At 45.3% G+C, this 27,211-nt stretch overlaps 1 protein-coding gene across 5 annotated transcripts in view; it reads left to right on the top strand.

The window, feature by feature from the left end:
• The window catches only part of SNX14 (sorting nexin 14), a 609,680-nt gene that overhangs the window by 269,405 nt on the left and 313,064 nt on the right, over positions 1-27,211 (top strand). For all 5 annotated transcript variants that reach the window (XM_085611049.1, XM_085611048.1, XM_085611046.1 and 2 more), the window contains one exon: positions 5,284-5,470. In XM_085611049.1, the coding sequence (XP_085467175.1) occupies positions 5,284-5,470 (187 nt within the window). The remainder of the gene's footprint in view (positions 1-5,283; positions 5,471-27,211) is intronic.

The following is a 27,211-nucleotide window of genomic DNA, read 5'->3' as shown; positions in this document are numbered from 1 at the left end:
AGACAAAAGTCGACGCCGAGGAAGAGATCGACGCCGAGAAGATCGCCGTCGAGGCACAGGTCGACGTCGAGGAAGAGAGAGTCGCCGGGATCGGTGTACTCAGTGGTGTATACCCCGCCTCGGAGGTCTCCGTCGCCTCCTCCTCTACCACCTCTGCCACCGCCTCCTCCACCACCGCCACCTCCTCCACCACCGTCTCCACCTCCTCCACCGCCTCCTCCGCGGCCGCGGACTCTGTCTCCGCCACCCCGGCCTCTGTTGCTGCCAAGCACTCCTGCGGTACCGCCGCCGGTCCCCCCAAGGTCGGTTTCCCTTCCACGGTACCCGACTCCGCCGCAGGGGACCCCGAAGCCACGACGCCCACGGTCGCCTGGACCAGCGAGACCGGCGGACAGGCCTAAGCCGAAGAGGTCGCGCTCCCGCTCTCACAGGAGGCGACGATCGCGGAGCCGAGGGCGATCCTCGTCAGACTCTAGACGACGCCGCAGAAGGTATAGGTCCAGGTCGCGCTCCTCGGACAGGGACCTTTCCCCGATGCTGTCGGACTCCCCGGGGACTAGGGTGTCGCCGGTGGACGACTTGGTCTCGTTCCAGGAGGTGCTGTTGCGAGGGGCTGCGAAGCTGAATATCACGGTGACGGTTCCAACACCCACGACGTCCGTGATATTTGAGACGCTTCATAAAAGACACTTGTCTCGCCCCCTCCTGCCTCTCGTGCCTGGACTGGTGGAACCAGCCTTGGAACTGTTCCTCACTCCCGCAACAGCGAAGGCCGCTCCGTCCAGGCTCATGAAGAAATATAGGGCCCCGGAGTCGGATCCGTCATTCTTGAGAGGGGACCCGAAGCCGGATTCGGTTATCGTGACGGCGGCGAGAAAACAACATGCGACCGCCCCGGCCTCCACGGTGCCACCGGACAAGGAAAGCCGCTGGCTGGACTCTGCGGGCAGGAAGGTGTGTGGTACCGCCGCCACCACGATGAAGGCGGCGAGTGCAGGGGCGTTGTTGGGCCGTTACGACTGGGCCCTGTGGGAATCCCTGCAGCAATATGCGGACCTCCTGCCACGAGACAAGAAGGAGGACTTCTTGGAGACGGTGCGCGAAGGCATGCTGGTTTCTAACCAAACGATCAGCGCAGCAGCGGATATATCGCTATTGGCCGCCCACGCCTACTGTCATGGCGTCCACCAGCGGCGCCATTCCTGGTTGCGCCTGACGTCCCTCAAGCCGGAGGCGCAGCAGAGAGTGGCCAACCTGCCCTTCTCGGGGGAAACCCTGTTCGGGAAGCATGCGGACGATGAAATGGCCCGCATGAAGGCTGAAGCGCAAACCCTGACGGCCGTCGGGTTAGAGAAGGCCGAGAAAAAGAAACGACCGTTCCAGAGGAGGTTCGGGTCGTCGGGCCGAGGGCGTGGGCAGGGCTCGGGACAGCAGCAGCCACAACAGCAGCAGTTCCGCAAGCCCTTCCAGAAGCGCCAGAGGGGTAGAGGTGGCCAGCAGGCTACTACCACAAACAAGGGCCCGGCCGGGTCTCGGCCCTGAGCTGTTACTTCCCCCTCAACCGTTACCCACTCCAGTGGGGGGAAGCATTCGATTTTTTCCGGCAGAGTGGAGAAAAATTACTCAGGACAAGTGGGTGCTGAATATTGTTTGCAATGGATACAGTCTTCGGTTCATCAGCCCGCCTCCAGCGATTCCGCCGGTCAGCTCTCGCTTCCAGCTGAGGGAGCTCCAGGCGGAGGCAGACATCTTGTTGAGAAAAAAGGCGGTAGAAGAAGTACCTTTGTCTCAAAGGGGAAGAGGTCTGTACTCTCGGTTCTTCCTCGTTCGCAAGAAGGACAAGAACGAGTTCAGGCCCATTCTGGATTTGCGACAAGCAAACAAGTGGATTCGCAGAGAGAAGTTTCGCATGCTATCGTTGCACCAGATTTACCCTCAGCTGCAACGGGGAGACTGGCTCTGTGCCATAGATCTACAGGATGCGTACTTCCATGTGCCCATAGCACAAAAGCACAGGAAGTTCCTGCGATTCCAAGTCGGCGCCAATCACTATCAATACACAGTACTGCCATTCGGGCTAAAGTCTGCTCCCAGGACTTTTTCGAAGTGCATGGCGGTGGTGGTGGCACACCTGCGGAGGAACAAGGTGTTTGTCTACCCGTATCTGGACGATTGGCTGATCAAGGCGTCATCCTTCGAGGAAGCGCAAGAACACTTCCGTTGGACGTGCGAGCTCTTGAACAAGCTAGGGTTACACGTCAACATGTCCAAATCGGTCCCATCTCCGGTACAGTGCATACAGTACCTGGGGGCCTCCATAGATACGCGGTCAGCAAGCGTGTCTCCTTCGGAGGAGAGACGGTTATCACTCCTTTGGAAGGCTCAGGACCTCAGGACTGCTCCATCGACGACTGTGAGGAAGGTGTCGTCTCTACTGGGATCGATGGCCTCCTGTATCTTCCTCACTCCGCACGCACGTCTACAGATGCGACCACTGCAGGAGTGCTTGGAGGATCAGTGGGATCAGAAGACAGGCTCTTGGGACGACAAGATCCGACTGTCTCTACATGCTCGTCAGTCTCTGAAGTGGTGGTGTTCGGCGGAAAACCTCCTCCAGGGGGTTCCCTTCCACAAGGACATTCCCACGACGAATGTGGTGACGGATGCTTCTCTCCAGGGCTGGGGTGCGCATTCCGGGGACCTGCAGATTCAAGGGAAGTGGTCTCCTTTGGAATCGACGTACCACATCAATTTCCTGGAACTCAGAGCTGTCTTCCTGGCACTGAAGGCTTTCCTTCCGTCCTTCCAGACCAACTCGCTGCTGATACAGACGGACAATACAACCACGATGTATTACCTCAACAAGCAGGGGGGTCGAGATCGCGCACTCTGTCGCAGGAGGCGCAGGCGATCTGGCGCTGGCTGCTGGCCCGAGGACTGACGATCACGGCCACGCATCTGCCAGGGGTGCAGAATGCTCAGGCGGACGCCTTGAGCAGGCTGATTCAGGAAAACCACGAATGGGTCATGAACGACGAAGTACTAGGAGAAGTCTTCGCAAGGTGGGGGACTCCAGACGTAGATCTGTTCGCCACCGCCGAAAACAGCAAATGCCGAGACTTCGCATCCAGGTACTACCAGCGGGGGACGCTGGGGAATGCGCTATGGATCGATTGGTCGAACAGCTTTCTGTACGCTTTTCCACCCATTCCCCTGATTCCGGCGGTGCTCATCAAGCTGTCCCAGTCCAGGGCGCGGATGATCCTGATCGCCCCGGAGTGGCCCAGGCAGTGGTGGTTCACGGACCTTCTTCACCGGTCTCTCCTTCCTCACATGCGGTTGCCGTGCAGGCCGGACCTTCTCACGAAGTTCGGGGGGCGGATGGTGCACCCCAACCTCTCGTCTTTGAGTTTGGCGGCATGGCTCCTGAAATAGTGCAATATGGTCATCTGAATCTACCAGACGATTGTATGGACATTCTGAAGGAGTCTAAGCGACCTTCCACTAGGACATCCTATGCTTACAAGTGGAAGAGGTTCTGTATCTGGTGTAAGTCCAAGAACTTTGATCCGACAACATGTAAGGAAGATGTCATCCTTCCATACCTTTTGCATCTGGCGCAGTCTGGCCTTAATTTCCATTCCATTAAGGTTCATCTGGCTGCTTTGACTGCTTACAGGAAGTGCCCTTCACAGACGTCCTTCTTTCAGATTCCTGTGGTTAAGGATTTTTTGGAAGGCTTGAAGAAGGTGTTCCCTCCTGTCAGACTTCCCTCGCCTTCTTGGGACTTGAATGTGGTGCTGTCCAGACTGATGAGAGAGCCTTTTGAACCTATTCACAAGGCTTCATTGCAGCACCTATCCTGGAAGGCGGCGTTCCTAGTGGCCATTACATCGGCCCGCAGGGTGAGTGAACTTCAGGGATTATGTTGTCAAGAACCTTATACTGTGTTTCATGCTGCTAAGGTTGTGATGCGTACTCACCCTAAGTTCCGTCCTAAGGTTATCTCTGACTTTCATGTCAATCAGACCATAACTTTACCTACGTTCTTTCAGAATCCCTCTTCACCAGCGGAAAGGGCTCTCCATTCCCTGGATGTCCGAAGGGTGTTGAAATTTTATCTGGATAAGACCAAGGATATTCGTAGGTCTGACCAATTGTTTGTTAATTATGGCTCAGTCAGGACTGGTCTTGCGACCTCTAAGCAGTCCATCTCTCGGTGGATTGTGTCCTGCATACAGTTGTGTTATCAAAAGGCTAATAAGACCTTAGGGGGTAAACCTAAGGCTCATTCCACCAGGGGAAAAGCTGCCACGACGGCTTTGCTGCGTAATGTTCCGATTGCGGAAATCTGTAAGGCGGCCACGTGGAAGTCGGTCCATACCTTGCTGCGCATTACTGTCTGGACACGGATGCCAGGGCAGATGCTCAGGTTGGGCAGGCTTCGCTGCGAAATTTGTTCGCACAGTAGTGGTAGTGTCTTATGCGTTCTCCACCGCTTTTGTTGTGTGGGGATGGGCTTGCCATTCTATTCACTAGATTATGACTATACACAGAGATCCCCTACTACAGAAGGAGTAGTTTCTTTTCTGTAACTCCAGTTCTGTAGTAGGGGTATCTCTGTTATAGTCATAAGCGCCCGCCCTCCTCCCCGGTGGAGAGATACTTATTCATATGTAGAATGCTACAGGTCTGGCGTGCTACGCCTTCAAAAAGAACTGAAAGTAAATGGGACCTGCTGGGCATTCTGGGATACTGGGGAAAGTTCTGGAAAACTGGAAAGTTTTCTTAAAGGCACAGTATCCTGTTCCAAGCCACATAATGGCAGCCTATGGGGCTTGTCTGTCCACTCCTTCCTCTCTATCATTCCAGAGGCTTTTGCTGGTAGAGGCAGGGTTTTTTCCTATGTGGAGAAAAACTGGACAGGCAGTGCTGTTTGTGGATTTTGGTGGAATTCTAGTTGAAGTACTGGACAGTGTAGCCTGTGGGTATAGGCTGCATTATCTGTCTTTAAATTAAATTCTCTCTTAAAGGTGTATGCAGGTCTGCATGATTTGTCACCTTTTAGAGATTATTTTTTATTGCTCCGGGGTCCGCGCACATGGGCGGGACTATTCACTAGATTATGACTATAACAGAGATACCCCTACTACAGAACTGGAGTTACAGAAAAGAAACTACTCCATGTTGGTTTAGAGACCAGGAAATCTTAGGATGCTTGATAAAAGCTTGCAAAAAGTATCTTTTATCAAAGTTAAGAAAGTTATGGTTAATGCTTTGCAGATCGAAGAAGGAATAGTAGTGCTGGAAGATGATTCTCCTGAGGATGCTGACATTGCTACTACACCCAACACTCCCCGTAATCTTTCCGCATGGAAAATAAGTATTCCATATGTTGACTTCTTCGATGACCGAAAGGAAAAAATCCCTGTGTTTTGCATAGATGTGGAGAGGAATGACCGGGTTGCGGGTGAGTAGGTCGTAACTGCTTTACATTAATTATTGCACATCTCAAAAATACATTTACCTCTAAACGTAACATCTAGATTGGTCTAAGTTTACCAATCAATTGCAAAAAACATATACAGTGAAAATAGAATTACTGCTTTTCTTTCCATATATTGTGCTATATAATTTCCATGCCTTGTAGTTTTAGGGACCCATGTATAGTTGAGAGCTATCAAAAACGTTACCATGAGTCACATGTAAGAGGTTCCCATCTCAGACTCTGGGTCAGGTACCACTTGTTCAGTGTCCTCCACCAAGCGAATAGCCTTAATTGCTGATGTCTCTACTGGGATTATACACAGCAGAATCATTCTAGGTGTGAGAATATTCTCATCATATGACACCCTCTGCTGCCCAAAGTAACGCTGACACTGAAGATTCCATTAATTTCCACTGCAGGGTTTCGGCTTACACCTTCCTCAGAACAAGATTGCTTTGTCACTTCTGCTTGGCTGAAAATTCTGCATTTTCTAAAAGCATCATTAGGGATCATTCCACTTGGAATACAGGATCAATGCAGTCTTCCCATCTTTTGAAATATGCAGTGATCATGAGCTATTGTTACTGAAATTGGGAAATATATCTTTTTTGCAGTCTGTCTGTGTGCACGCTAACTATAAAGCACAACCTGGCATATGCTCTCTGCCCTTAAATCTTCTGAGTGGTGGGAGGAATGGAGTTAATCGGTTGTGTGGTTAAAACTGGGGCATTGGTGGCAACCTGCGAGCTTCTAGATATCTTCCCAGGATGGCATTTTTACAGGGGTTCATACATGCACCCACCCTCTTTCTAACAAAAACACATGTGTTTATTGCAATTAAAAGTTTCATTGTTTGCATAGCGCCAACATGGACATACTTATGTCTTGGTGCATGAATGATATGTTTTGTCACGTCTCTGTCCACCCTAGAAGTATACAGCAAGATTGAGATGTCTTATATTAGTACCTAGGCTCACTACTTCTTAGCCCAAACCAACACCTTAAAATGCCTTTTTTGTTCCTTGCTTTCTTGAGGTCTGCTTCCTTCCAAGTATGCAGATATATCAAAGAGATATTTTTTCTGTTCAATATACCTGAAAATGTGACCTTGAAAAACCTGTAAAATAAGCATATTTGACAAAACCTCTGTGCTTAATTCAAAGGATAAGGGTTTTTCTTAGGAGCTCACCCGCTGGTGCTGTCGAATTTTATGGTTGCTGAATATCAAGGCTGATTAGTCGTTATTTCCCCCTCCTGCACATTTCTTCCACCGCCGTACACTTTGTCTCTATCGCAACCTTACAGATTTGTTTTCATCCTTAATTTTTAGGTCTCGGCTAGACAGCCCATGCACTGTCTCTTCAAGCCACTTGGTTTACACACAGTGAGCTTACAGTCTGCCCACAGCTTTCATTGGTTTGCTGCAGCATCACTCTCATTTTCTTAATTCCGGTTTGTGAAGGCATTCCTATGTCATGTCCTCCCTTTGTGTTTGGCCCTCCCCTGGAGTAGAGGCCAGGTACTTGTGTCCATCCACTGCTCCCGTTGTTGGAGCTACTTTTTTTGCGTTCAGCACAGTGCTCGTGTTTTCCCCTTTGCCGTAATCCATTTCTTATCCCCCACCCACCCACTCCCTGCTTTATGAACTCCCCCACGCTTCCCTTCTTGACCCCCCCCTTGTGACTCCGCCCTCTTTTCGAGAGCTGTTTGGTGCCATCATGCTTTATGATTATCATTTTTTTTTTACTTGAGGAATCCTTGGTGTGTTTTACAAGCATCCCCTTTCAGACAGAGAAAAGAGTGGGGGGAGTGCTGGTCATATGGTGGCTCATTTGTATACAGCAATGAGCAGCTCCTGAATTGGTCTCATTTTTGTATGTGTTTATTTGCTCCATTATGCTGGGTTTCCATGCCGAAGCTGTCCTCGACAACGTCACCTGTGAATGAAAACAGATGATCCCGGAGGTCTATTTAGGTCACTTAAAATTAATTGGTCTCCCCATAGAATTTCTTTTTTTTAAAAAATATGATCCGCTTTGTGCCCATGTCTACCACCCCCCACCAACTCTCTTGGCGTTGGCTCAACATCCTGTGATTCTGGGCACATCACTTAACCTCCCCGTGCCTATAAACAATGCTTGTGAGCTCGGGTGATGTAACTAGTAATCATGTAAAGCGCTCAGCCTTCAGTCGAGTTTGCTGTATTAAAAAACTACATAAAGCAGTGGGCTCGTTTTCGGCGGGCAGTGTCTCGGGTAGGGAAACCTTGTTAAAAATTGTTCACTACTAATACTATACACCCTTCAGAATAGCTAAGTGGAAAAGGGGAAGCGATGATAGATGCTATAGACACTGAAACCACTCAGGCTCACTATCCCACTCACTATGGCACTGCCCCAAATTACACCGATACTGGTCCGAAAACCTCACAGATGTTGATACAATGTTTGATGCTGAGATACCTTGCTTTTCTAGCTATGTCCTACCAGGATCACCCAACGCGCTGACGAACCCTTTGTGATCAGCAGGGGGGATTGCCATCACATTGGCCCTGCATGCAGGCAAACAGGTATTGCTCTCATGTTGGGCACTGATTCCTTACCTACACATACGGACTGGGTACATAAGCAATGGGACTTGCTTACTATGGAGAAATTGACAGCGGTAATGGACCACACACTGACTAAATTCGAGAAAACATGGGGACCCCGTTTGAAATTCTTGTCTGATCCTTTTAGGGAACTCACTTGCCCGATATATCTGTGGATACTGCGTCTCACAGCAACCACCACACCTGACTCCTAAGTAATGGCATAAGGGGGAGGGGTACAGGACATATTGGAGGTTTGACATGTCGAAACATGGAGTAACTATTAGACTTTTATATGCAAATGTTTGATATGTGATTGTTCCCCCCTTTCTCTTCCCTAGTTTCCCCCTCTCCATTCCAACCCCCCACCCCTCCAACTGCTATGATACGATGTCAAATGTGCATCTAGTGATTGCAAGCACTGTACCTTGTCTTCAATGGAAAAAAAAAACAGATACAACCCTAAAAACGACATAGAAATGAACTAACATGTAAAAAGAAAGCCTTAAAATCATGCTTTATTGTGTATGAAAGCGCTTTCAAATATGAGTTCAGAATACCATTTGGACAAAACTATCACTTTTAATACATACTTCTCATTGCAGTGCTATAATGTGCCTTAGTAATGTCACAACTTATCTACACGCCAGCCTGCTCTGCACTCTCATCTGAGTTCAGGCGAGTGAGTTGGGGGTACAGAGGTGTGGATGTTGTATGCCAGCAACAGGTTGCAACACAGGCGCTCTAGAGGGAGGTAAAATTCTCAATCAGTCAGCATTTGTAGAGCTTGGCCCTGTCACCCCTTGTGATATCTGGGCGCTGGGGTGTGAGGTCTCTGGCGAAAAGCCAGATCTTGAGGAAATGGCGGGAAGAGAGAAGAAACAAGCAGAGAAAGGCAAAATAGAGGGCAGAAAAACGAGCGAGCCGAAAAGGCAAAACAGAGGGCAGAAAAACAAGCAGAGAAGGCAGAACATTTTGCGGAAAAACAAGCAGAAGAGGGCAAAACAGGGGCAGAAAACGAGTAGAGAAGGCCGAAGAGTTCAAAACAGAGGGCAGAAAAATGATCCAACAATGCAAAACAGAGGGTCGAAAAACAAGGATAAAAAGGCAGAATGGAGGGCAAAAAACGAGCAGAAACAGGCAAAGCAGAGGGCAGAAAAATGAACCAAAAAGGCAAAACAGCAAGAATCGAGCAGAGGAGGAAGAAACAGAGTGCAGCAGGTAGACAGGCAGCACAGGGTAGCGGACTGCAGAAACGCTGGATAGGAGAACTGTTGCAGGGGGAGCTGGCACGAGGACCTGACACTGCTCAGTGACCAGGCTTGCTTTAACTAAGGACTGGGCTGATGACTGCAAACAGCAGACACGGAGCCTAGACTTGTAGTCACGGAGCAGGACTGCCTTTTTTTCCCCTGTATGCTGCTGTTGTGTTGCTTGACTCTCTCCCCCAGTGTTTTGTTTGTTTACCTTCTCCCCAATCGTCCTCCATCCCCTACTGTGTTGTGTTGCTTGACTTGCCTTCAGTTGTGGCCAGCCAGTCAGAAATCGGCTATGATGCGTACGGCGCTGGCTTCAACATAGTGCTTCTTTCAATGATTCCCAGCCATGCTGAACAGCAGCTGTGCTATTCAATATGGCTAAAAGACATTGTCAACGCCATTAGCTCTCGAATTGCTGAGACCTATTGGCTTTGCCAATGCTTGTGTCCCTTTGTCACTGCTCTCCTGTCTTTCCTTTCCTCGCTTGTTGAAGTCTGATTAGGAAAAATGAGTACCAGTACCAATCCCCTGCACAACGTATGCAACACACACACACTCACCGATGCTCTCACAGCATGTCTCTATCTCTTTTGCTCTCTCCCCCTCTTACATTCCATCCCTAGATTTCAAAGTCTGCTGGCAGCCCTAAAAGAACATGGAGAATAAGGCTCAGGGCTTCATCTTTTTGTCTTGCATCTTAGCCACCTCTCCAACATGCCTTCTAATAGGGGAGGGTTGAATATAGTTACTTAGACCATTTCCGAAGTTGGCTTTCATTCTTGTCAGTCCGTGCTGTTCGAGGCTGGGGCAACATGTCCTCTACTGCCTGGATATTCGAGGGAAGTTAAAATTAAATGTGCCCGGCAGTGGGCCAAGAAGGAGCAATGTACAATTTAAGTGTTATAAAATAAGTTTGTTTTTAGGAAGTAAATAAGAACCAAATACAGGTATAAATCCAATTGTTTGACGCTCTCATCTTGAGGAGCTCTTCACCACTCACAGTTAAACAAATGGAGGTTGGATTCAGTCGACTAGTTGTAGGTGCTTCTGTCACCAGCTCTGGACATCCGGTGAGAATCTAATACCCCCACCAGTATTTGTAAAAAAGTGTAATTATGTCTTATCAATTGCCTGTTCTTTGATTGGTGGCTAAAACCTGTACTTGTTTAGTTTAACCTAGTAAAACTTAGCCCACAAATAGCTAAATACTTGCCTCGTACCACAGGCTCCTCCTGAGACGATAGTCACTGGGGAAAAAGTGCCTATCTTTCAGGTGCTACTGAGTTGAAAAAAGAAGGCTGGATGTGGACAGTTGCCCATCTGTTTTCTTGTCCATCTCCAGTTTCTCCTATTTTAACTCGTTTCTCTTCTCTGTTTTCTTCCACCCCCACCTCTCATCCCATATCCCTCTGGTTCTTCGCTTCCCTAATATATTCTGCTCTGCCAGGCAACCTCTTTAGCCCGGTACCTCTGTATTGCTGTCTCCTCACTGCATCATTCATTCCTTATTTAACATGAAGGATGGGCCTAGGGACTTTCTTTGGGGTTGAGTTTCTTCACTCCACCTGCAAGGGTAGTGCACAATCATTTATTTGTTGTTGGAAGCACGCTCCTCTGACCCTGGATTAGCCAGCACACCACCACTTTCCGAGGCAACAGGGCTGACCCGGCCGGTACATGCCTTGACAGATAAGCAATCCCTGGAGCCCTAATGATGCCTCATCACTTGTGCAGCTGACATGAGCATTTGTACGCTCCTAGCACAGGCCATTGACATGGAAACTACCAAGTCAGTCAATTTGCTTTTTCTCAAGGTGAGAATTTGCTCAAAAAAAGTAGAGCAAAGCAATGTCAACAGCATGTTATCAACTCTTGAGTTGTACCTTGCCTCAAATAATAACATAGTTCCAGAGAAAACCTTGAATCCTATTAAAAAACAGAAGCCAAGGTGTAAGATAACAAAGTGAAGTTAGTCATGCTGAAACGTTGGCGGGCTGGCCTAATCACTCACACGGAATGTCTGCTGTTCTTCTGTCATTTGCCTTATGTGTTTATGGTATTTTAGGCACCTTGAAATAAACAATTACCTGATCAAAAACCTTGTAGCCAAGCAAAACCAATATTAGACCGGAGTGTTGTAAAGAGGGTACAGTATAGCCTGCTGTTGAGAGCTATGCTAGTTTTGTCATTCCTGATTTATAGGCCCGAAGACATAGACGAAGGCCTAAAATAGAAGATGGGCCTTTACCAACCCGTTTAGCCCAAGACAGAAGGCTGTAGTGTGACTAAAGCATTCCAGAAATAAATATTCAAATAAAATTAAAGAGACCAGATCAGAAAGAAAAACAGTGGGTTGTAAATTCAAAATGTTGTACATGCTGGTGTAGCTCACGTGCTTTGCTTTATCCCCCACTGATTAAAACTAGATATGCCTGCTGAGAAAGCAATAGTCTACCGCCAAAACCAATAGAATTGCCAAACAGTCCTTACTGGCAGACCTTCACACAGCCACCTAACACCTCCATCCCTACTTACCCCATCACTCTCTGCCTGGTATGCTGCTTGAACATGGAATTACAATGACCCAAGGAGCTGAGTGATGGGCCCCAGCGGATACAGCTCGCAGGTTTAAAAGCAGCCTCCATGCCCCCAGCCTCCTGAGGGTTTGCCTAGCACATTAAATTGCCAGTCCGGCCATGGACTAGAAGAGCTATTCTGAACTTTAAAATGGTAATGTACAAGGACAGCTCATATAGGTGCACTTCTTGGTTTCTTTCAAGGTAATTCACATCCCTTATCAAAGATTCCTGCAGCACACCATCACCTGCCACCCCTCACTTCAAGTGACACTTGTTCCCTGATAGATACTCCTGGCACATGCTCACTGTTTTTTTAGGATGAAGCCTACAAGACAGCAAAGCTGTCTGGATGCAAAGACATAGTCGGGACATGCTGAAAGCATCCCTAGGAATGCATTCCACCCAATACTTACCATTGTCTTTGTTTTTTGTAACTCACATTTTCTTCCTTTCTGTTTGCTGGCTTTACTTATCTTAGGATGTCCAGCATGTCTTTCTGCCTGCGAAAAACCATGTTCTGTCAACAAGCTTATTTTGACTACTTGGCGTGGCTGTCTTGTGTGCCTCTTGCTCAAGGTGCTTGCTTGCAGGTGCAACTCCCCTGCTCCCTCTGCTTCACAGTCAGTCAGTCCTAGGAACGTAAGTGTGACTCATACAATACTATCAAGGCCTTCTTCGATGAGAAATGTATTCTGTTTGTAGCCTTGGCCATCTCCTCTCACCAGGCCACAGGTACATTCACAAAATGGAGTCCAATTCGGTCTTTAGAAATAGCCATGCCGGGCTCTAATATCGCCATCAGTGATGCACTTGTCAAGTTTTCTGCACCTCTGCCAGTTCCTCAGCACCTCCAAATTGATCAGCCTTCACTAAAGACGGGGGTGTGGTCAAGGCGTGTTAATCTTGATTTACAGAGCTGGAGCAGAGCTCAAGACCCTCACTCACACCCATTCCATTCCTCGGCTAGACCACACCCCCAGTCTAAGTTTAAATTGGTTTCATTTAATTTCACAATGTCTTGAGAGTGAGTTGAATTTTCATGTTCTGATAGCGAATTATAACTGCAGATTCTTCTCCTTAGAATATTCCCTTGGTGTCAGACTGAATCCGGAAAACTTGAGCAGTACCTCTGTGTGCTGGTAGGTGCTATTGATCAGATCCGCATCCGCATCCGCGTTGTCAGTGTCAGAAGTGATGTTGCAGTGCCTATATAGGTGTCAGCCCAGCATGCTGACATCAGTTCCTTTTGTTCAGTGCAGCAGTGAGGATAAGGAGAGCTACCTCTGTCATTTGTTGACCAACTTTTATCGACTTTGCTCCCAGTTTGCTGGGTCATCATGTCCCCTGCAAAACCTTCAGGGTTCAAGCTTTGTGGGAATTGCCACAGGCAGATGTCTGTGCCTGATCCCCACCTGGTTTGTCTCTTGTGGCTGGGATTGGGGCATAACCTAAAGGCTATGGTAGATCGTGGGCAGTTCCCATGGACAGTCTTCCTCCCTCTCCAAGACCTCCGCTGTGAAGATGCGGTAAGTTGAAAAAGCGCAAGAAGAATAAGTTGAAGCATGCTTCAATTTCATCTCCTCTACATTGTGCTTCTAGGTCTTTTACCAGCACTCTGTGGAGCTGGTGTCCTGGCCCGCTCTGCGCTATCTGGAGTTTCCCTGCGCCGGAGCGTCACCTGCCCAACTTACGGAGTTTCACAACGGCATGACGGCAGTCTTTGGGCCACCAATACCCTCTGGTGTGCTTTCCAGCCCCACAGAGCGAAGAGGTGCCCCTGCTGGGTTACTCTCAGCGGGTTCGCCCTCCACACCAGCCAGGACCTCTTTCTACGGATCCGGACTGACACTGCCATGGGTGCTTCCATCTCCCCCTACTCTGTGCCATCCAGCGCCGTACTATGATGAACCGATTGTTATCACCTGGATTTTCCACTCATTGACACTCCTGTAGGAGGAGGATGAGAAGGAGGTGTATGGTTCCCTAGAGGACTCTTATGAGGAAAACTGGTATGAGGAGCTGGGTGACACCATTGGCTTGGATACCTCCCAACACTCTGGCATGGTTTCCACTCTGGGCCAATCTAAGGAGGAAGGCACATCCTTTGCCTCCATGATGCACAGGGCAGCACAGGTCCTTGGCCTCCGGCTGTCAAAGTAAAAAACAATATCCTGACATAGGTGCTTTACCGAGGAGCAGGGTTGGCCGAACCCTTGCCCCACCTTCAACAAATCCCTCTCAGACATTCTCCTGGGTGCCTTGGCCAAACCTTGCACAGCAGCTCCTGTGGATCACATGATTGCACAACACCATTGTCCTTCCCCAGGAGATTCTGCCTTTTTCTCCCAGTACCTTTCACTGAAAACCTGGTAGTGCAGGCCTCGAGCGTGCTTCCTACCATAGCACCGTATAGGGAATCCAAGAGGCTGGACAACTTTTAGTAAGCTCATATTTTTTTTCACCAGTCTTGCCCTATGGTCAGTAGACACCACAGTGCCTCTTAGGCTGCTATTCCCATGCATTGTGGGATTCGGCTGCGCTTCTGCTTCCAATGCTGCCTGAGAAAGTCTGCGCCATCCTCACTTAAGTGTTGGCGGATGGCAGGGATGCAGCAAAGTTTGCCATCCGGAGAGGACTAGCCGCCACAGACTCCCTGAGTAGAACCTTCGCTTCTACAATGGAGCTGTGTTGCTATGCCTGGTTACGGTCCACTGGTTTCTTGGGGGATATCCAATCACGACAAATTGACATGCCCTCCAATGGGTGCCGTATCAGGCAAATCTTTCTAACCTGCCCAGATATCAAAGGAAATTGCAAAAGAACTCCAGTGGTGTCTGACAAACCATGGATGGGTCCATGGCAGACCCTTCTCCTTTCCCCACCCAGAGCTCACGGTGGTGACTGATGCATCACTCCTGGGTTGAGGTGGCCATCTAGGAGAGGTGAAGATCAGAGGGCTCCGTTCTCTACCGGAATCTCAGCTCCACATCAACTTGTGGGCTATTGGCTTGGCTTTAAAAGCCTTCCTTCCATCCATCCAAGGAACGCTGCTTCAAGTGCTCATGGCCAACATCACCCCCATGTGGTACTGCAACAAGCGCGGTAGGGTGAGGTCGTGGACCCTGTGCCAGGAGTCCCTATGCCTCTAGACATGGCTGAAACATCAGGACATTTTCCTGGTTGTACAGCACCTCGCTGGATCTCTGATCATAGTTGTGGCTCTGGATTGGGCACAAGAGAGTATGGTATCCAGAAATCCTGAGCTTGAGCATCTGTCCTCCGGTCAGGCTGCCCCTTTGGGAAGATCTCCTGTCAGAGCAACGGGGCAGGGTCCTACACCGGAACCTGCTAACTCTCCATCTTCATGCATGAAGATTGAGCGGTAACACTTGATCTCCCTCCTGAGGTTTTTGATGTCATCTTGGCAGCGAGGCATCCCTTTACTATAACTGTCTACGCCTGCCATTGGGATAAGGTTATGGTTTGGTGTTCCTCATGCCTGTTGGACTTCCTTTCTGCACACCTTTTGGAGGTTTTGTTGTTTGTTCTTTCGTTAGCCCAGTAAGGCCGTGCGCTGGGCATCGTTTAAGGTTACTTGTCAGCCACTTTGGCCGAATCAACCCTCCGTGTTTAAATCACCCATTGAGACTACTTTTTTAAAAAGCTTACAACATTTGTTTGCACCTACTTCCTTTGTGATTCCCCAATGGGATCCTAATGTGGTAATTTTCTTATGTTTTCTCCCTTTGACCCCTGCATTGCTGCTCTTTGCGGCTCTTGACTATAACAATTGTTTCTGGTGGCCATTACATCGGCCAGGATGGTCAGTGAGCTTAAGACTCTGTCGGTTCACCCTCCATACACAAACTTCTATCCTAACAAACTGGACTTTCATACTTGTGCCTCTTTCCTTTCTAAGGTGGTCACCCCCTTTCTCATACGACAGAGTATTAGTGTTTGCTACGCTCCATTTCATCTGTCCAAGAAGGAGTAGAGACTTCATTGTTTGGACCCTAAAAAAGCTTAGTCATACTATATTGATCGAACCAAAGATCATCAGGTGGATGATCAGCTCTTCATTGGGTTCACACGAGTGAAGAAGTTCAAAGTTGTGCAGAAATCAACCCTCTCCAGATGGATAGTACTCTGCATAAAAATTGGCTTCGCACTGGTGAAGCAACCCCTTGAGGGCTCACTTCAACAGGGCCAAAGCCACCACTACTGCGTTAACGTCTGAGTTACCTGTACTGAACATCAGCCGAGCTGCTACATGGACAGTCAGGTTCGTCATGATGAGCATTTTGCCCGTTCGGTTCTCCAGGACGTTCTGGTCTAAGCCAGTTTGCAGACCCACATCTAGGAAGGTATTGTTTGGGTAACTATTCTAAGGTGAGGAATCTGCTGTTAAAAGTCTTTATCAGAAGAACAAGCTCCTTACCTTCAGTAATGCTTTTTCTGATGGAGACTCTAACCGCAGATTTCTCACTGACCCTCCCATCCTCCCTCTCTGAACTGGGGTCTTTACCCAAAAGATTCAATTAGACACTGCACACTAGCAAACAAAAAAAAGTAACATTAATTTTTACGTGGCTCTTCATTTTTGACACCAAAAAAGTCCCAAAAGAAAGTCATGTCAGTGTGCCGGAGTGGCGTCTACATAGGCATTGCGATGCCACTTCCGACGCAGCCAACGTGGAGCCTATCGATACCACCTACTGGCACACAAAGGTATTGCTCAGGATTTTTAGGATCCAGTCTTACACCTGGGGAATATTCTAAGGTGAGAAGTCGGAGGTTAGATAGTGTGTATTAGAGAAAGCATTACCAAAAGTAAGTAATGTGATCTAATAACTTACATTTTATTAATAAAAGGTAAGGCCCTCAATTATTTCAGAACCACCACTTACTTAAGCACCAAGTTCCTCTTACCCTACAAGGGATTGGAACATGCACCCTCCCCTTTGTGATAGACTTAGTGTCTAATTTTCCCCATCTCATTAACCACTTTACTCTTGATTAATTACTGCTCCTTTATTCAAAGATACACTACCCCACATACTAACCATCAGTCCAAATGGAGTAATATTTCAGTTCAGAAGGTGAAAGATTCAATAGACTAGTTGACCATTATAAAGTTTCACATTCTTGCTTACCATTCATGATTTCAAGTTCCTCTCTCCTTTAGTAAGCACCGGGTTTTCCACCGAGGCAATCACAATGCAAGTCTGATTAAAAAGATTAGGAAATAATTTGATAAATTTAAATCTTTTACAAAGACTAGAATGTCTGTAGAAAAGACGGCAGCCCAACAACATCTCTTTCATACACTATTTGTCCAGCCGTCCCTCTTCCACCAAAGAATTGCAATTTAGTAGTCCATCTACAAAATGCAAAGCAGTAATCGAGAATACTGAGTGCCGCCAGTTGCCTACAAGATAAAAAAACGAGAATGTGCAGTATCCTTTGTGTGCCAGATAGCTTGAACCACAAAAGCAAAACCTATAACATTCCTAGTCATGTATTTTAAAACTAAACACAAGTACCACAGTTGCCAACTGTGTTCTAACTACAAATTAAAAATAAAAAAGCACGCAATTCTCTAAAAATAATCTCACTAGCTGATGAATCTGAAAACTGAGGATGCGCCAGTCCCACCACATCGCTCCTCCAGCCCTTGCAACAAAAATCAAGAACCCTCAATTTGTCCTCCCGTCCCTCCACTAGCATTTAAAACAAAAGCCAAGAATCCTTGGTTACAAACACAACAAAATAGTTATATATATATATATTCTCAAAGAATCCCTCCAGCCGGAAGGACAAACGGGACACACTCTCTGCAACCTTTTTGCGCTTTTTAAAATTTTCTTAATTCCTTTACTGCACGGGATACAGGCATGAACAGATCTACGCGTTTCGGTATCCCAGATACCTTGCTCACGATCAACTGTTTACTTGGCACCACCCTCTTTAAATTTGACTGGTTGTTACATGATTTCCTGGCCGTGACCCAAGTTCCCTTTGCATTCTGGAGAATGTAGTTTTATCAACAAGTTTTTGGATTTACTTTTTGTACCATGATTCTTTAAATTACATCGGAATCTTAACAATAAGAACTTAATAAAGATTATATAAAGATAATATAAAGAAAGACTGGAAAGAGGTCAATATCTCAATTTCATATGCTCAATTCGCAAGTTCATTTTCTGTTGATATTCCTTCTTTTTAATCCCTCCAATGGGATATGTCATTTTTGATCCTATATCTAACGTCATTCTCTGGGATAGACAATTCAATCATATTTCCATTGTTTCTCCATTGTTACCCCTCTGGTGGGGATTGATCTTCTTAATGTGTGATGACACCAGTTTCAGATTCATCTTTACAAATCATTTCCCATCTTTTTACATGTCAAATTTTCCTTTTGTGTATTGTTCTTTATTGTTTTCATCCGTTCATTTTGTTTCTTATTGTTACCGTTTTTTATTTTCATCTTTTTTATATATTTCTATCTTGTATGTGTTCATCTCTTGTTTTTTTGGGGGGGAAACTGTAGTTGGTTATAAATGTATGTAGAGCTCTTCTGACTGATTGAGGCCATACGGCTGTAATGTTCGTAATTTCAAGATGTACCGTGACTCTTTCTGTCTCAATTGTTTCTCTCGATCTCCCCCACGTTCTTTTCTTGGTATGGTTTCAATTCCATAGAATTTCAAATGCTTCCAGTCTCCTTGATGACATTGCTCCATGTGCTTGGCCACTGCATTGGATTTATCTTTGTGTATTGTTGCTCTTATGTGTTCCAATATTCTCTTTTTCAATTCAAAGATTGTACTCCCGACATATTTCAATGGACAAGGACATTCCAATATGTAGATTGTATATTGCGTCTTGCATGTTATCAATTGACGAATCTCCCAGATTTTATTGTCTGCCATTTTGATTTCTTTTGTTTGTTGGGCAATTTGGCAGGCTTTACACATATGGCATTTTATAAAGCCTTTTGTCTTCAACCATGTAGTTTCTTTACTTTTTCCTTTAAAGTGACTGTGAATTAGGTGATCCTTCAAGTTTTTTGCTCTCCTGTATGTTACCGTTGGGTGCTTCCCTACTAATTCCTTTACAGTAGCATCAAGCTGTAATATCTTCCAGTTTCTTCTTAGAATACCCACTACTTGATTACTCTCCAGTGAGTAGTCCATTATGAGTCGAATGGTCTCCTGCTCTGTTGTCTTTTGCTTTCGGGATAGACACTCTTCTCGTGTTTTACTGTTTGTTTTTTCCCAACATTTTGTAACTATGTTCGCATTGTATTTCCTTTTCTTAAACCTTTCCATGGTGTTATTTCCATGTTTTCGCCATTCCTCTTCTTCACTGCAGATTCGTCGAATCCTCAAGAATTCTCCATAAGGAATCCTTGAGATTAGGGTTCTTTGATGAAAGCTGGTTGCTTCTAAGGTGGCATTGGTTGCCGTGCTCTTTCTGAGTAATGTTGTTTGTATATGGCCATTTTTTATATAGATTTCTGTGTCCAAGAATACCACTTTTTCACTGCTGATTTCATATGTAAATTTTAGATTTGTTTTGCTGTTGTTTACCAGTTCAAAGTATTCTTGGAATTCCATTTTTGTTCCATCCCAAATGATGAATAAGTCGTCTATAAATCGTTTCCAACTAACGACTTTATTCACCATTCTTTCATTACTTGCACACAATGCCACCTCCTTTTCCCAGTATCCCATCGCTAGGCAAGCATAACTGGGACTAAATGAAAATCCCATTGCAGTCCCGTTCCTCTGGCGATACACTTCCTCTCCGAATACAAAGATATTTTTGTTTAGACATATAGATATCATTTCTAGGAGCATCTTGTTATGTTCCCAGTATTTGATGTTACGATCTTTTAAGAAGAAATCACATGCTTCCAGGCCCATATCATTCCCTATATTGGTATACAGGGATATGACATCCATTGTTACCAGTTGATATGTATCCTGCCAGGGAGTATTTTGTAGTAGCCTTAACAGGTCCGTTGTATCCTGTATGTAAGAGCTTAATTGGGTTACATAGGGGTTTAAAAAATAGTCAATGTAATTGGCCATGGGTTCCAACAACGATCCCTTTGCTGACAAGATAGGTCTGCCCGGTGTTTTTTTTTTTGGTCCTTATGAAGTTTAGGCAGAAAATAAATTGTGGCTGTAATAGGATGAATCACTGTTAGATATTTTCTTTCATCCTCATTTATAAGTTCCCGTCCTGCCCATTCTTGAAGCCTGTTGTCAACTGCTTCTTTTATTTCCAAGGTGGGGTTCTTTCTCAATCTTTCATAGTAATCCATGTTCCATAATTGGCGATGTGCTTCCAAGGCATACGCTCCTTTTTCCAGAATCACTATATTTCCCCCCTTGTCTGCCATTTTAATTTCAATCTGATCATCCGTTGTTAGGTTCAGCAGGGCATCCCTTTCTTGTTTAGTCAAGTTATCTGTGAATTCCGGACCCTTAAGTTTGTACAGATCTTGAATGACCGCTTCCTGAAACAAATCTATTTTATTTCCTGATGTCAATTGAGGATAAAATTTTGACTTTGGTTTCATCCCGCTTAGGCCTGCTCCTCCTTGCGTTATTGCCATGCTCAATGGAATTTCCTCTCCCTCTATGGCATCTAGGTTTAATAGTGTCAGGAAGCTCTCAGAGTCTTTCACTTGTACGCTTGCTGTTGTTTCTTCCGATAGTGTGATTTTTTGTTTGGTCTTTTTCTCTGCAAAGAATTTTGCTAACTTTATTTTCCGGATATATAGGTATAAGTCTATCCTTACTTGTGCTAAGTCCATTCTTCTTTTTTTTTTCTTTTTTTTTTTTTATATTCCTAATATACCAAAGAATAAAGGGCATTCCTGAAGGGAGGCCATAACCTCTCCTCAACGGTCATCCTGTCCCAGCCCTGGTGTTTTAAGACCGATGTGGAAAGAGAAAGGCTCAAACCCTCAAGCAATCACCACTACCACTGTCCACTTCTTTTGTGCGACTTGATGACCCAGTGTCACTTAGAAGGGACGAGACGAGCAGTGCCCAGGTGAAATCATTGGAATATTCTCTATCTGTTCCGCCATGCAACCAAGTCTGCCCAGACTCTTCCGTAACTGTTACTGTCACATGCTATATCTGATTCGCTGGTATAAATTATATGTTTCAGACATTCCATAAAGGTTGGGGCATTTATATTCTTCCAGGCCCTACAGATCTCTCGTCTTGCCAGGATGATCACATAAAATATAAATTTAGATAGTGGTTCATTAAGATGATAATCTGTATGTAGTCCAAACATGATCAAGTTTGGGGTAATTTCAATCTGTTTATCTAATACCTCGGCAAAAAAAATTTGCACCTTTACCCAATAACCTGCTATTTCAGGACAATCTATAAACATATGGAGATCATCTGCTGCAGGAAATTTGCATCTTGGACATTGATGGTAGAGGCCTGTAATCCTAACTTTTTTGGGGAGATATAGACTCTGTATGTGGTGTATAAATGATTTCTTTTAAGAGGAGCTGATTTAACCACAGCATGTAACATAGTGAAAGAGTCTCCCCATACTTTCATAAAGTTATTTGAATCCATACTGATAGCGTTGCCCCAAAGTGTATGGAGTTCAGATTCTGTTATACCTTCTATCTCAAGAATAGCCGAGTACCAAAAAGAGACCTCCTGCTTCCACCTGCCCCTTCTTAATACATAGTCAAACTTAGGGTTCAGTGAATCAAAGTCCCAAGTTTTGGTTGCCCACCATCCTGCCAGCTTATAGTACTTATATCTAGATAAAGTTCCACCTGTCAGGCTGGATAACGACTCCCAGTTCAACAACTGCGAGTCTTTCTGCAAATCCTGCCAATAAAACAGACCAGCCATTTTTAGAGGGCGAGATAGATAGTCATTGAGGCATTCTGGTGTGCCTGGAGAATCCCAAATTGGAGCTTGAGGTGCATAATTAGGGATTTTCAAACTTTTCCTAACATACACCCAATTCTTAAGAGCAGTTTCCAGCACCTTTAGTCTCACCCTCTTGAAAAACCTTGGGTCACCATACGTGAATAAAAAACATTCTTGCCCCTTAGGTATATCATATAGTAAGGCTTGAAACAAAAGGCCTTGAGAAGAGGCATCTATCTTACCAGCTAGCAATCTGAAATTTTTAAAGTGGAATGAGTGACAGTAGACGGATATATCCGGCAGGGATAACCCTCCCGTTTTAAGGCTTCTCCTCAGTTTTTTCCAGGAGATCCTTGATATCTTAGCGTTCCAGATAAAGGAACCGATTTTCCCCTGTATTTTGGCGATATCAGATGCTGGAAACATCAATGGGATGGAATTAAACAGAAATGTGATCTTCGGCATGATAATCATCTTGACTAAGTTTACTCTGCCAAAAATACTCAGAGACAGGCCAGTCCATCTTTGTAGTAGGCCACAGATGTCCTTATAAATCCTCATCAAATTTATCTTGGCTATTTCTGAAATGCTTTGGGACAGAATTATACCGAGATACCTCATACATGTCTTAGTTTCGATTGTCCCTCCTGTCTGATTCCATTGCATAGTCTCTGCTTTTTCTTTATTTACCTTGTAGCCCGAGACTTCTCCGAACAATTCTGCTTGTTCAAACAATCTCGGGATAGCCTCAACTGGATTAGTGGAAAACATGAGGAGATCATCAGCGTACAAAGCAAATTTTAATTCAAGATCTGCAATTCTAAAAGGGTGTATCACCGGATCCGCCCGGAGCAGACAGACAAAGGGTTCGATATAGAGATCGAACAGCAGGGGTGACAGAGGACACCCCTGCCTCGTTCCGCGTGAAATAGTAAACCAATCTGAGAGTACGCCATTTACTAAGACTTTTGCCCGAGCTAAAACAAAATTAAGGGGAAGACCAAATCTTGACAGAGCCGACCACAAATAGGGCCAGTATCCTTGGTCGAAAGCCTTAGCGGCATCGATGGCCGTGAGGGTCAATGGAAGCTTTTTAGCTACTGCAACATCTATTGCTGCTATGACTTTAAAAGTTACCTCATTTAACTGTCTGTCCGGGATAAAGCCCTTTTGATCCTGATGGACAATCGTTTTGATTACTTTGGCCAACCTTGCTGCCATGACCCCTGCAAAGATTTTATATTCTGAATTCAACAGTGAAATAGGTCTATACGACTCTATTTTTAGGGGGTCTTTATTGGGCTTCAGGACCAGGGCTACTGTAGCTTCAGACCAAGAATCTGGGATAGTATCACCCTGCAAGTATATTCTATTAAATAAAACCGTCCTGGCAGAAACAGCTTCTCCTGATTCTATCTGATATATTTCAATTTGGAGCCCATCCGGACCGGCTGCTTTACCTCTAGCCATTTTCTTAATCTGGGCAAGGACTTCTTCTTCCCTGATAGCTGAGGCCAAGGCCGTACTATCGATTTCCGATAGCTTTGGTATCTGTATCTGATTTAGCCAACCCTCTATATTTCGAGTGGGTGGAGATGTATACTCTTCATATAAATTTTGCATATATGACCTAGCTTCCTCTCGGATAAGGGTATCATCATGAGTAATTAAGCCTGTATTTTGGAGACAAATAGATTTGATCTGGTTGTGGACTCTGTCCGTTCTAGCCTTCCAAGCAAGAAGTCGACCACATTTTTCCCCATAGGAAAAATTCTGGAGCTTGCTTGAGTCCCACCTATCTTTTAGAATTTTATCCAGACTTGCTTGGTATTCTGCCCGCAGAACGTCTAATTTCCTTTGGATATTGGTTATATTACTTTGAGAGTCTGCTGAGGCCTGTTGTAGTTGCTCTTCCTTTTGCTTAATCTTAATAAGACTCTCCCTTTCGGTCTGTCTCCTTGCCTTATTCCTCCTGATCATCCATGTGCTTAAGGTCCCTCTAATATAGGCCTTAAATGCCTCCCATGTGATCTGAACGTTTGCTGTCCCAGAGTTGAACCTAAAATATTCCTCTATACCTAATTTTAGATTACTTATGATCTCATCCTGTGCTAGTATAGACCTATCTAGTTTCCACCTCCTCTGCTGGTTTTCTATCTTAAAATTTATAGTCAATTCCACCATAGAATGATCAGAAATTATTGCTGGAATATATGCGATGGAATCTACTTTAGAGTAGAGGGCTTGATCCAGCAAGAAGTAATCGATCCTCGAGTGGTGTCTATACTTATGACTATAGAAGGAAAAATCCCTCCTGTTGCCATTTTTGACCCTCCAGATATTTATGAGGTTGAAATCTTTAGAAATATTTTTCAACTTTGCTAACGACTTCTGGGGGGGTGGGGGGGGGGGGAGTATATTTAGCCCTGGAAGTAAGATCTAATTTTTCATCTGAAACTAAATTAAAGTCCCCTCCCAATACAACTGGTGCTGTCAAAGCTGAAAGACTAGTTTTTAAGCATACTAGTGCTCCAGGCATGTCCTGATTGGGGCCATAGTATACTGCACATGTTAGTGGAGAGCTTTCAACTACAAGGGATGCAACCAGCCATCTCCCTGAACAATCTGTCTCTAAGTTATCTACTCGAATCCCCTTATTGGATCGAATTATAACAGCCACAGAAAGAGTCACGGTACATCTTGAAATTACGAACATTACAGTCGTATGGCCTCAATCAGTCAGAAGAGCTCTACACACATTTATAACCAACTACAGTTTCACCAAAAAAAAAACCAAGAGATGAACACATACAAGAAAGAAATATATAAAAAAGATGAAAATAAAAAACGGTAACAATAAGAAACAAAATGAACGGATGAAAACAATAAAGAACAATACACAAAAGGAAAATTTGACATGTAAAAAGATGGGAAATGATTTGTAAAGATGAATCTGAAACTGGTGTCATCACACATTAAGAAGATCAATCCCCACCAGAGGGGTAACAATGGAGAAACAAGGGAAATATGATTGAATCGTCTATCCCAGAGAATGACGTTAGATATAGGATCAAAAATGACATGTCCCATTGGAGGAATTAAAAAGAAGGAATATCAACAGAAAATGAACTTGCGAATTGAGCATATGAAATTGAAATATTGACCTCTTTCCAGTCTTTCTTTATATAATCTTTATTAAGTTCTTATTGTTAAGATTCCGATGTAATTTAAAGAATCATGGTACAAAAAGTAAATCCAAAAACTTGTTGATAAAACTACATTCTCCAGAATGCAAAGGGAACTTGGGTCACGGCCAGGAAATGATGTAACAACCAGTCAAATTTAAAGAGGGTGGTGCCAAGTAAACAGTTGATCGTGAGCAAGGTATCTGGAATACCGAAATGCGTAGATCTGTTCATGCCTGTATCCCGTGCAGTAAAGGAATTAAGAAAATAAAAAAAAGCGCAAAAAGCTTGCAGAGAGTGCGTCCTGTTTGTCCTTCCGGCTGGAGGGATTCTTTGAGAATTTGAAGCGGCGTTGTGGAAATATGGATTTTTATGATCAGTTATGTCCCCTATCTTGGACCCCAACGGTTTCATGTATAAATCACAAGTACATGTATGTTCCCTCCAGTTCCAGTTATGAAGACGCAAACACATGTGCGTCCACCGCCAACATGTCCTCTTTCAGATCCGCCATGAATGGGTCGGATATTCCATTCTTAAGTATGAAAGGCCACCGGCTTTATATGGCTCATTTATCCCATTTTACAGTCAAGGCGGGTAGGCCCTGATTCTGCCATTAAGCCTTTTCCTGCCTTCTGCCTCTGAAAGCTCCAGCCTGAGCTTGCATCTGTATCCATGAACTTTGTCCTATTCCCTGCGCGGCTAACGGTGCCTGACTCCAGCCTGTTGCCTGCCAAAAACTGTATTTCACCTTCGAGATTATCTGCTCCGCTCCCTATCCAATGCATTCCTGTCTAGTAGTTTAAGTAAACATTCTTCCAGCTACCGAGCAAAGGGCCCGGCTTCTCTGTCTTTATGCAAGTAATTCATAGCCCTGTTACTATGGAAGATTTCTGCCCTCGCATCTAGTGTAGACACTTAGACGCTTGTACACGCACTAACAGTCAGTATAGTCAGTATAGAATAAGATTCTATCCTAAGAGACCTTTCTTTTTGGATAACATAGTTCTTTAAACATAGGATGTTAGATATGATTTGGGATTAGGTTGACTTGACCCCCCAGACTTCTGTCTCCACATGTAGAGCTAAATGTCAAGTCCCCTTCACCCCCTAGTTGCACGTCAATCACACGTCATGCTGCTGCGCGCGCATCTCTGCCGAGTATCTCTGCTGACATTGCGAAATTCTTTCATGAAACCACCCTATTGTGACATCATACCTGATGACGTTCTTTAGTTACGCCTAGTTACACCCACTTTTAGTTACGCATGTATGTTTTATCTTTGTTATCAACTGTTACGCCTCCTGCATCTGTTTCACTGTAATGCCTATTGTATAAAAATGATTACTTGTCAATAAAGTTGGCCCTTCACTTCCTGAACCTTCGTGGTGATGGAATATGGAGTCCATCAATTCGAATTGATTTTGGAATAAAGCCAGTTCCGAACCTCTAATACCACGGATTCTGCCTCTTATTTTTCTGAGCTATTATTATTAATTTTCCGCATCAAATTAAGTACCGGTAATTAAATTATTTACCACATATATGGCGCCCGAATAGGGACACTTTCTCATCTCACGCGCCGGAGGTGCGTTGCAGGCCCGGTCTCCTGCCACAGCTGGACGGACAACAACGCGTACCCACAGGATTTCCTGTATCTCCCTCCTGCCGAGCGGGGGTAACTGAGGCTGCGATCAACACCCAGACGAGGCGGTGAGAAGTGCGAAGTATCCCGACCAGAGCCTAGCTGAGAGAGCAAGATCCGAGGTATACAGAGGCCCACCAGTTTCCGAGGTTCCGAAGTTTCGAGTCGAGTCCAGTCCGGTTCAGGTCCAGTTCAGTTCAGTTCCGAGGCCTTCCGTTCCGAGCTACCCGGTGAGTACCATTGTCGGGGAGGCGTTCTGACGTGCACATAGTTTGTGCCGGTCAAGACGGGTTTGGGTACACAAATCCGGTCTGCACTGTTTCAGCAGTGTATCTGTACTGTTTAGCAGTATATCAAGTATGTCTAGTATATAATTCAGAATTACCTAGTTAGTGCCGAGTATTATGCTTAGTGACTAGTTCCCTAAAAATGGCCATCATTGTTTGTTCATTAAATGTTAAATGTTAAAATGTTTTAAATACGTTCTGCATATTGTGGTGTGAATGACTGTTCATTATTGTGTTTTGTGGTATTA

Source organism: Triturus cristatus, chromosome 6 (assembly GCF_964204655.1).
Source record: "Triturus cristatus chromosome 6, aTriCri1.1, whole genome shotgun sequence".
NCBI lineage: Eukaryota > Metazoa > Chordata > Amphibia > Caudata > Salamandridae > Triturus > Triturus cristatus.
This window is presented reverse-complemented; position numbering and strand designations above follow the sequence as displayed.